The following is a 10,342-nucleotide window of genomic DNA, read 5'->3' on the forward strand; positions in this document are numbered from 1 at the left end:
CTTCCCGCCGGCCGCCGCAGTGGTGTCGGGCGCGAGTGCGCCGCACCCGCCGCTCCCGCCCCGCTCTCCCGGGACCGCCGCGACCCCCGGCATCCCCCGATCCTCCTCGCAAGGTAACAGGGGCCGCGGGGACGGGAAGGAAGGGGGGCGAAGCAGGCCCGGGGGCGGGAGGCCGGGGGCCCGCGGCACGTGGCGGGTCCCGCCCGCCGCGCACGTGTGCGGGGTGGGGGGGCCCGGTCCGCGCTCCCCGCGGTGGATGGTTGGGTCCCTGTCCGTCCCCTTCTCCCCCTCCCGCCGCCGGGGCTCCGAGCCGATCCTCTCTCGTTGTCGCGCAGCCCCCCCGCCGCCAGTCCTCCCCCTCTCACCGCCATGGCCGACGAGCTCGACTTCACCACGGGCGATGCCGGCGCCTCCTCCACCTACCCCATGCAGTGCTCGGCGCTGCGCAAGAACGGCTTCGTGGTGCTCAAGGGGCGTCCCTGCAAGATCGTGGAAATGTCCACCTCCAAGACTGGCAAGCACGGCCACGCCAAGGTGAGCGCTGCCGGCCCGGCTGTCGCACAGCCCGCAGTGTGCGCTCCTGCGGCTCCCGGCTGGCCGGCAGGGAAGGGTGTAGCGTTTCATTTGGCTCTGCGTCCCGCCTTTGCCTTTCTCGAAGCGATGTCTCATCACTCCAGAGCTGGCTCGAGGGGTTGCAGTCCTGTAAAGCAGGAAGGATTGAGAAACGGGGGGGGTGGGGGGGTGGTTGGTTTGTTCTCCCAACTTTTACTCGTTAACGCTTTTTTTAAAAAAAAAAAAAGAAAAGTTTAACACTCATAATGACAAGACCAGTTTCTGTAGCGGGGGTAGAGTAAGTTCTGGAAGGGGGGCTGATGAAATCACTAGGGCGTGGTTGGGTTGTGCTGTCACTACCCACCAGAGCACTTCTGTGTCTGCCCGTGCCGGCAGACTTTTACTATTGCGGTGTTAGACCAGGAGTGCCCGTGCTGTGTTACATAACCCAGAGCTCGGCGGACACTCGTTGGTTCTCTGTGGGTCTGCCTTGGCCCTGTTCTGCTGCCTGTGCCTCGCAGCTCCTTCCTTATTCCAGCACTGAGAGAGGAGTGGCCGTGTCCCAGCAGGGATGTTCTTAGCCACTGTCTCTGGCTGCAGCCCTGCTGCCCAAACAGTTGGCTCATGCAGCTGTCCACAGCTTGGAGCAAGGCTGAAATCCCTCTTCATTCATTCATTCAGCCACACTTTGGGGTGGGTGTATCAGAGTTTAGAGACAGATCTGTTACAAGCACAGAGTAAGGAGATATGTAAGTTGCCACGACCTTGTACAATATGTGTAGGGGAGTAGAGTATTTGGGGTTTGTCCAAGCTAGAGTAAGTCAGGCTATTCCTAGGTTTTTCCTTTCTCCTTCCCCTTTTTTTAATGGCTTTTTTTAATAGACAGATCCAAATTTCTTAAATACAGAAATGAGAGGAAAAGGACCTGAGAAGAACTGGTTAAACTGGTCATCTGAGCTCTAGCTGCAGCAAGCAGTGCAGCTGGCATAAAGGGAGGTGGGAGCTGCTGGGATCTCTGTGCATGACCATCTATTTTCCCCTTAACTGTCTGTTTCTTAGAGCAGCTAGATCTTAAAATAAACATGTTCTTAACCACTGTGAACTCTTAGCTTGCTGCTGTAAATCTACAGAAGGCAGTGGAAGATAACAGTGGCTGGTCTTGTTCTCATGTAGGGTTTCTGTAGTGTGCTGTGGAAGGGAGCGAGAGGCCCCTCTCAGTGTGAGGGATGTTTTCATACCACAAGCAAAGGGTTGAGGCAAGATCTGGGATTGCATGTGATCTCATAGGAGTTGAGTAGAACCAGCAATACTGATGGTAATAACATCTTCTCCAGGACCAACAGTAACTGAAGCTATTTTTCTACTCTTACAGGTCCATTTGGTTGGTATTGATATCTTCACTGGTAAAAAATATGAAGATATTTGCCCATCAACTCATAACATGGATGTTCCAAATATCAAGAGGAATGATTACCAGGTGAGTTAACAGTCATATAAGGTTTTATACTCTCAGCACCACACATAAACTCTCTTCATCTCTAAATTTGCCTCTCAGTAAAATCAGAATTAATGGGACTTGCCTGTCTGGACATGACACAGCTGAACTCATAGCATCTACTGAATTGTTAAAACTCACTGATGAAGAGAGAGCTCCTTAGTGTATAAACAACCTCAGGTCAGAGTAGCAGTCTTTAAGCATGACTGGTAATAGACATAATTTATGCCATGATTTTTCTAGCTATTGTTATAAGGCCACTTCTGGATTTTTTGTGGTACTGGCATCCTTTAGAATATGGAGAGAGGTTTTCCCTGCTGTAAGTTAATATTAGCCAAAGGGAGAATCAAGATCTAATAATAACTAAATTTGAGTCTAAGCATAAATTGTCATTTATAGTTTCACTCTTACATGGGGTAGATGAATCACCAAAACAGTCCTTACTGTATCTGATACCAATTATTACTTGCCAAAGTGTTTTCTGCTTCTTGTGGGTAAAGTGGCTTTAGATGACATCAAATAGTTTTGAAGCTCCTGAGCTCTGCAATGAAATGTATGAAGAGAGCAACTTCTCTCTAATGTCCTGTGATTATGGTTAGCGAGTTTTTAAAAGCACAGTTCAGGCTGAGTTGTAACTTGTTTGCTGTCTTCTCATTGCATTGGGAATAGTTCTAATCAGGAACTGACACATCCACATCATCTGGAAAGCTGCAATTGCTTGACAAAGGCCAAGTTCAATGTTTTGAACAGTCTTTAGTGTTTTTAGGACATCTGATGCTGTTGGAATAAAGTGTGACCAGCCTGTTCTAGGGTTCAAGCCTTCCAAGAAGTTCTTAGTGTTACCTTGATGGTCTTTCTCTATTGTTCTGGGCTTCGAATTTTTTTTTTGATTTACTGTTATGTGTTCCAAGTTCCCCAGCCTGCTCTATCAAAATAGCCATTCCCCTTAGCCCAGGCTTTTGGTTAGGCTGAAAACAGCCTTACAAAAGTGGTCTAGGGCTTGGTGGATGTTCCCTAATTTATTAGTGTTTAATGTAAATGATACTATCTCACTGTATAGATGCAGGTATAGAAGTGTGTAGTTACACTGTTGTGTATTTTGTGCATTTTATACAAGCAGTGCTGTTGACTTAACTCCATTCCAGGTATTGTTTCTAATTCACCAATGAAGAAAGCTGAACCACTGACCTGGAAACACCACATTTCCTAAATCACACAGATGGGGTTTTTAATGTCCCACCTACTAGGAAGTAACCAGCAGAATTCTGTTGGTTCTTGATAGCAGAATACCTTTTGCTACAGTTGCCTTAACTCTCAGCCCACTGAACTTTTGTTAAAAATGGATTTAAATAAGGTTCTTAATGGTTACAGAGTACTAAAGACTTATTTTAGCAGGTAGAGTTCACTGCCTTCTGCTTACATTAAGCTACTACTGCTGGTGAGTGCTGAAGATAAACTTCTAAAAATGAACTTCTCTTTGCAGCTGATAGGCATTCAGGATGGGTATCTCTCCCTGCTGACAGAAAGTGGTGAAGTTCGTGAGGATCTAAAGCTGCCAGAAGGGGATCTTGGCAAAGAAATAGAAGGAAAATTCAATGCCAATGAAGATGTGCAGGTAAGTAGGGAGGGCAGGCATGAACAGTTATGGTTAATCCCACTGGATGATACAGTGAAGAAGTCTTACTCTGATATTGACCACCCATATCTCTTTCTGAAGAGTGTGTTTGAGGGGTGGGGATTGGTCTTTGAGATGTAAGAGGATGTGTGCATTGGAGCACTCAAAAGGGCTGGGATAGATATTAAAATGGGAAAGTTTGTAACTTCTTAGGAGCACTTCCTGGGCTGGAGCTCACCTCTGTGTCTTCTCTTCCAGATATCTGTCATAAGTGCAATGAATGAAGAATGTGCTGTAGCCATAAAGCCTTGCAAGTAAAGAAGATTGCCAGGCTCGGGCAACTGCTCAGGTCTGGACAAACCACAGATCTATAAATTTGGTCCTTATTGTCACCAAAGCTCTGGCCTTCACAAGCAACCTCATTTCCTTTTTGAATTGTTAAAAAGCAGTGCTGGATTCTGGATTAGTGTTGCAGGCTAACTGGCAGTTTTCAAAATCACTGAGATTTTAATTCCTTAATTGTAACTATTTTAACATTCCTGTGGGTTTCAGCTATGGATCTAAGAAACCAATCAGGTGTTACTAGTGGATATATTTTTATTTGCTTGAGCAAAACAGTGTTTGTCTGTATGAACAGACAAAATACAGTATTCAGGGGCTTTTAGATAAGCTGGTAGATATCTAGGATTATAAAGTGACCTAGAGCACAAATAGTATTTTTCTTGACATCTTTAGGTAGAACTGACAATAAAAGTAGCTTTTTTTTTTTCTTTCCTTTTTTTAAAGCTTAAGTACTTTGTGGATTGGGACTCTTGCAGAACTGTAGGTGCCAATCACAAGTTTTAGACCAAGAAACTCAAGTGATCAGAAATGCCAGCTGGCTTGACCAAGCCCCAGTGGCCATGTGCAACTAAACTGTATTACCTCTGTTTTCTTCTTTGCCAACTTGTTGGCTTATTGTAACGATAAAATGGTTTAAAAAAAAAGCCTACCTGTGGTTTAGGCAGGCCGTTGGAATATTGAGTAGATAAGACATAGATAGGTCAAGGGGACACAAAGGTGAGAATGGATGTTAAAGCTATAGACTTTCACTCGAGGCCTTTGTCAGACTTGAAAAATAAAATAGAAAAATGCAGTTCAATTGCTTTCCTTTATTATATTTATCTTAACTATAAAAGGGTGACAAACTCATGGGAATCTGTTGCAGTGCTTCCAGCTTTAGGTTTTAACCTTCAGGTTCAGACCATATTTTTGTAGCACAGGGACCACACGTTTTTCAGAAAGTGGGACAAACTGTAGCATTGAGCCTAAACTAAATGCATGTGATTCTTTTTTAAAAAAAAATAAAACTGTTGTATTTTCAAGACATAAACTTGACAGACGATGCCGAACAACCATGGCTTCACTATAAAAGTAAATAACTTGCTACCTAGTTAGGGAAGCTGGCTCCTGTCCTGGGGAGTTCTGAGTCATAGTAACACACATGCATGCCTCTTAACTATTTAGTAGCTTAACAAGGCTTCACAGCAATAGTTATGGAAGGATAATTAGCCTGCTCCTGTGTAAGGCATTCAGCTTGAATTCAAAGACTTGGTGACTCTTCATGAGTGGGGAAACTTCCTTAGTCCACGGCTCAGACCTTTCTTCACAGCTGATAAATTGTTTCATGAACTTGCCTTAATGCTCAGTGGCTGATGGAGGATGACACAGAAGCTGCCCCGGACAGCACGCACAATTCACACTACTTGGCAGCCAGAGTTGGACTTCATGCTGCTCTTAACTGCTTAAAATGTTTTCAGCTTCATAGTTTCTACTCTCTAGTCTCCAGAAGGCTCGTGGCAACTGTCATGAGCTGCCCTTGGTCACACTGGGGCAGGGCTTAGCAAACCTTGGAGGGGTTATGCAGGTGGCAAAAGCATGTGTTGTTCCCACACCAGGGAGAGCAGTACCAGTGAAGGTAAAGACAGCAATAAATACACTCTGGTAATGAAGCACAGCTACCTGGGACACCTAGCAGAGGTAGGACCTGCCCACACGCTCTTGCCTAGCACAAAACGTGTTGCAGGTGAACTCTAAAAATAGCACCTTGACTGAAATGGCAAAAGTGCTTTGAAAAGAGGCTCTAGCTTGAAATGCTTCCAGAATAGCTCTGAAGTGGATGTGGAATAGTTCGGGCTAGTCCGCACTGTGCTCCCTTCTGCCTCTCCATCAAGCTGGTACCTGGAAGTCAGGCTTTGTTGGCTTTGGAGGTGTCTGTAACCATTGCTGATGATGCTGACAGCAAGCTGAGCTGTGTGGTGTCACATGGGAAGTCACAGGTTGCTACACCAAACTAATGCAAGTTCTATCACCATAGTACAAATACTTCCAATACGCTTGAGAACTACAAGACTTGAATTTGTCCCTGCTCTGGTAGTGCTTTAGTCTATTTTCAGGTTCCTGTCTGTCCTCTAAAACCTTTTTGGAAGACAGGTACTCGATGTCACTGGCCCACAATCTGAGCAGTTACTTGGACTAAGCTCTCTGGGACCAGGGCTGGATTAAGCCCTGATCCTACAAGTGGAGTCCTGGCCTGACTGGAGTTTTCAGGTACTACAGCAATCTAAAGATAGAGGTTTCATGACCTCCAGCTTGCTGGAAGAGTCCTTCTCGGGACTTTCAGATGTCCTTCTATTGCAACCTTCAGTTCTGCAAGATTTAAATGATTAAGTACTTCATTATAGGTTTGTTCTTATATACTTAGTTGTCTTTGTGAAGCACTTCAGGCACCATGGAAGTGCAGAGCATCATGCATGAAGTTTCCCATAGGTACATAAGCATGTCTTAAAGCATAATCTCCAAGTTTCAGTAAGGTTAAAAGTTGCTTCTAAATTAAAACATGTATTTGAGGCTTTTTTTTTTTTCTCCAAAGTAAGACGCTTCAGTTTTCTGTCAGAATCGTTGCAACAAACTTTGTGATCAGTAGTCCATAGAGATGTGTATTTTTAATATCCATAACCAAGTGCTTAGGGAAGTTCTCCTTTCATAGCTTTACTTTAAAACAAATCTTACCGGTGTATTTGTTCTGTATTACTGTCTTAACACTTAAATTGTGTCAAAACCATAAACTACTTATAGCTGATGGCAATTGCTTAGAGTAAAGCCTGTGAACACAGGGGAGGTGGTGAGAGGTATTTCCACTCCAGATAACATGGTTTTTTATGACTCCTGTTCATTGAGTTTCTCTTACTACTTCACACAATTGGAAAGACTGCAGTGTTTCCTGCCTCAAATGTTGGCAAATAATACTTTAAGAATTCAACAGATCCTTCTAATTTTTGCTTATAATGGTGGTTTTTCAACTGGGCTCTTGCTGGTTGAGCCATGTTCTCAGGGCTGTTTTTTTTAAGCTGAAGTTCATTGTTTCTCTTGCAGGTTTTTCTAATCCGAAGTGTACCCAGAAACGGTGCACGGTCTGTAGTTTCACAATACAGATAATTTTACATAATCTGTAAAGAAGTCAAGTTTGTTGACAGTTCTAACTCTTATGGTTACTGCAGGTCAGTCTCACAAGAATTCAAAATTCAATAAATCCCACTATTTTATTTTTATTTTTTTTTTCGGTTGAGTAATTAGAACGTAGTTTGTTACAGTAGACTTCAGGCTATAAAGAGACCTTGTTCAGGATATCTCGAGTACCTGCTGGGAATGTTACAGAAGGCGCGGATCCTGGAGCGATCGGCAGCTCAGCACGAGGTGGTCGGAGGCTCTCCAGCACCTGCACTGTGGCCCTGCAGTGTTTGGCATCCGGGAGTGACTTGGTTTGTTGAACTCCGAGGAAATGTTTGCTGTGCTTTGCTGTATCGCAGAACCCCTTTTGTCCTGTGCTGTGTGTTGTAAGCGAACCCGGCTGCTGCTGCTGCTCCCGGAGCTCCACGGCTTTTATGAACCCACCCTGTGAGCCGGGCGCCGCAGCAGCTCCGGTGTCTGTTTGGGAAGCTCTGTTACTGTTCTCAACACCGTGGAAACGATCAGGGGAAAGATTTGTATGTGTGTGTGTGTTTTGCTCCAGAAACAATAAAGGTGTCAGTGCTGTGGGGAGATTGTACTGGTTACAGTTACGGGAGCGCGGTGGGGCTGCCAAGGGGGCTTCGCAGCCACTTGCAGGGCGGGGGGGGAAGGGCGGTTGCGGTTCGTGCTGGGGGGAAGAGGAAGATGAAGAGGAAGGCGTGCGGCCGCTTCCCCTCCCGGGGGAACAACGCCGGGAAATTCCACACGGAATTCCCTTCCTGGGGCCGCCATCTTCCCGGGAGCGCCGGCGCCTCCCGGCGTGCCCCGCGCGTCGGCGCGGTGACGTCACCGCCGCTGCTATAAAAGCGCGGCGTGGCCGACCGCACTTCCTTTCTGTGGGAGCCATGGCGCCGGTGAGAGCGGGTGGGAGGCGGCGGGGCCGGCCGGGTGAGGAGCCGTGGGCCGGGTGAGGAGCCGTGGGCCGGGTGAGGAGCCGTGGGCCGGGCCGCTGCGAGCGGGGCTTTCCCGAGAGCGCTTCGTGTGGGACGCGGCCGTGTCGGGCCGTGCTGAGCCGGCTGCAGTGAGCCGCGCTGGCCGGGAGGTGGCGCTCCCGCTGCCCTGTGTGTCCACCCCTTGGGTCGGGTAAAAGTTTTTTATGGCGCGGTTTGTTAATGGTGAGGAATTCTTTGGTGTTTCAGCAAAAGGATCGAAAATCCAAAAAGTCAACCTGGAAGTTTTGCCTTGACTTGACCCATCCTGTGGAAGATGGAATCTTTGATTCCGGGAATTTTGTAAGTGGTTTTGCTCATACTTATGACGCACAGTATAATAAAAGCCTTAGTGCAGTAACTGAGGTGCAGTTGAAAAGCTACATTCTAAATGAGTTAAATCATCAGCTGTACTTTAAAATAGTGTCATTAAAAAAAAAAAATTGTTTTATAGCATGCTTCATACCCGTCCATGAATAGAACTCTTTTAAATTAATTCCTGTTTTAGCGTGGGGGTGATTTTTTATAATTACATGCTATGAAGTATTTTTGCACTCTAAATACTTTCTGTCAGAACATAAGTAAATGGTGGTTTTTAATGTTGCTTCCTGACTAGGGTCCCTTCCCTAGTTCATACCTAGGGTGCCATTCCCTAGTGTTCTATTTCTTTAATGTTGAAACAGGAACAATTCCTAAAGGAGAAGGTTAAGGTCAATGGGAAAACTGGAAACTTGGGCAATACCGTTCACATTGAACGTCTGAAGAACAAGATCACAGTGACATCTGAGAAGCAGTTTTCTAAAAGGTTTGTGTGGGTGTCCTTCTGTTGTGTTTCTGGGGTTTGAACTGTGGCATGTTGAACATAAAACCAGAGTCATTTAGCTTGGGAAAGATCTTCATGATCATCAAGTCCAGCCATAAACCTGACACTGACAAATCCACCACTAAACCATGTCCCATAAACGCCCATTAATATTCAGTTCCTGCCTGCAAAGTGAATTCCAATTAGTGCACTTCTGATACTTGGAGAGGTGTTAGCTCTTAACCTTCATAGCACTTGTAAATATTAGTGAAACATGTAATTAAAACAGATTTATTATATCAGATATTTAAAAATCGCTTTTTAAAACTCAAGGCTTGATTGCTAATTAATGTTGACTCTAAGCATATTAATAGAGATACTTTATATAGGCCCTAAGAAGAGTATCAGGGGGAGATGGACCTTTAAAATAACACTGAATTAATGTCACGGGTGGCTGTTTGATTATTTAATTGGTTGTATTATAATGAATGTGTGCATGATGTGGGTTGTTGCAAACAAACCCTTCAAGCCAAATGAAGTCTTAAACTGATCAGTTTGTTAGGATACACAAGAGCTGAGTGCACTGATGAGAGGTACAGATCCTTCCCTACATCCCCACTTTGTTTGCTGATACAAGTGCAGGAGAATCTGTTATGTTGGACCTAGGTTTAGAACCAGTTACCAATGCTTTCTGGTTCCTGGAATTTTACTGTGTAGTCAAATGAATAATGAATTTCTACATATCTGTAGTGAAAATATGCTTTTATTGCCTGCTATAGTGAAAATATTCTATTTCTGGGTATAATTACTGTGGTATTACCCTGCTTGTGACATTGTCTTGGGTGGAGTGCAGGCAGCAGCAGGGCTTGTCCAGTGAGAAGCTTCTAATGTGAAATTCCTGGTTTTCAGGTACCTGAAATACCTCACCAAGAAGTACCTCAAGAAGAACAACCTGCGGGACTGGCTCCGCGTCGTGGCGTCCGACAAGGAGACGTACGAGCTGCGCTACTTCCAGATCAGCCAGGATGAAGAGGGGTCAGAGTCTGAGGAATAACTGAACCTTGGTTTTATGCTCAGTGCAGAGTACAAAAGACTAGAACATCTATTTATAAGAACACTTTAACTTATTGGTGAATAAAGATTTTGTACCCTGTTGGACAGAGCATGGTTGGTTTTCTGGTATTTTTCTTAAATTCTGATTGGAAAATGGCACAGGAATTGTTTGATTTGCAGTTTCCCTTCCACTGCCAGGAATCTGCTGTTCAGTTGGCACCGGTGAAAGTCCCAGTAGGAAAAAACTGAGCTCTTTGTCCCATACGTGTGTAGGACAGTTTAATCAATTTTAAATTGTATTGGTACAAATAGTTGTACAGCTTGTGACTGAAATTACCAGCTCCTCC

The 10,342-nt window shown here is 45.1% G+C and overlaps 2 protein-coding genes across 4 annotated transcripts; both read left to right on the forward strand.

Annotated features, from left to right (window-relative positions):
• Positions 1-10,104, forward strand: EIF5A2 (eukaryotic translation initiation factor 5A2). Of its 3 annotated transcripts, XR_004498681.1 has the most exons (8): positions 2-113; positions 336-534; positions 1,925-2,029; positions 3,531-3,662; positions 3,921-7,462; positions 8,351-8,443; positions 8,757-8,945; positions 9,852-10,104. XR_004498681.1 is itself a non-coding variant. In XM_033516669.1 (6 exons), exons 2-5 carry the CDS (start codon positions 370-372, stop codon positions 3,978-3,980), a joined length of 462 nt encoding a protein of 153 aa, XP_033372560.1. In that variant the 5' UTR covers positions 1-113; positions 336-369; the 3' UTR covers positions 3,981-4,011; positions 7,077-7,742. The 3 variants fall into 3 exon arrangements, 2 of the variants coding, with proteins under 2 accessions (XP_033372560.1, XP_015493624.1); XM_033516669.1 differs by lacking the exons at positions 8,351-8,443; positions 8,757-8,945; positions 9,852-10,104 and having other exon boundaries at positions 1-113; positions 3,921-4,011; positions 7,077-7,742; XM_015638138.2 differs by lacking the exons at positions 8,351-8,443; positions 8,757-8,945; positions 9,852-10,104 and having other exon boundaries at positions 3,921-7,740.
• On the forward strand, positions 7,974-10,105 carry RPL22L1 (ribosomal protein L22 like 1). The gene is made up of 4 exons (XM_015638136.3): positions 7,974-8,065; positions 8,351-8,443; positions 8,824-8,945; positions 9,852-10,105. Exons 1-4 carry the CDS (start codon positions 8,057-8,059, stop codon positions 9,994-9,996), a joined length of 369 nt encoding a protein of 122 aa, XP_015493622.1. The 5' UTR covers positions 7,974-8,056; the 3' UTR covers positions 9,997-10,105.
• The last annotated feature ends 237 nt before the right edge of the window (positions 10,106-10,342 follow it).

This window comes from Parus major, chromosome 9 (assembly GCF_001522545.3).
Source record: "Parus major isolate Abel chromosome 9, Parus_major1.1, whole genome shotgun sequence".
NCBI lineage: Eukaryota > Metazoa > Chordata > Aves > Passeriformes > Paridae > Parus > Parus major.

Bases quoted from the DNA above. Each gene is read 5' to 3' on its own strand.
- EIF5A2 (XM_033516669.1), top strand. From the start codon at position 370: ATGGCCGACGAGCTCGACTTCACCACGGGCGATGCCGGCGCCTCCTCC. The intron at 535-1,924 runs GTGAGCGCTGCC...CTACTCTTACAG, and splicing joins GCAAGCACGGCCACGCCAAG to GTCCATTTGGTTGGTATTGA. The intron at 2,030-3,530 runs GTGAGTTAACAG...TTCTCTTTGCAG, and splicing joins TCAAGAGGAATGATTACCAG to CTGATAGGCATTCAGGATGG.
- RPL22L1 (XM_015638136.3), top strand. The intron at 8,444-8,823 runs GTAAGTGGTTTT...ATGTTGAAACAG, and splicing joins TCTTTGATTCCGGGAATTTT to GAACAATTCCTAAAGGAGAA. The intron at 8,946-9,851 runs GTTTGTGTGGGT...CCTGGTTTTCAG, and splicing joins GAGAAGCAGTTTTCTAAAAG to GTACCTGAAATACCTCACCA.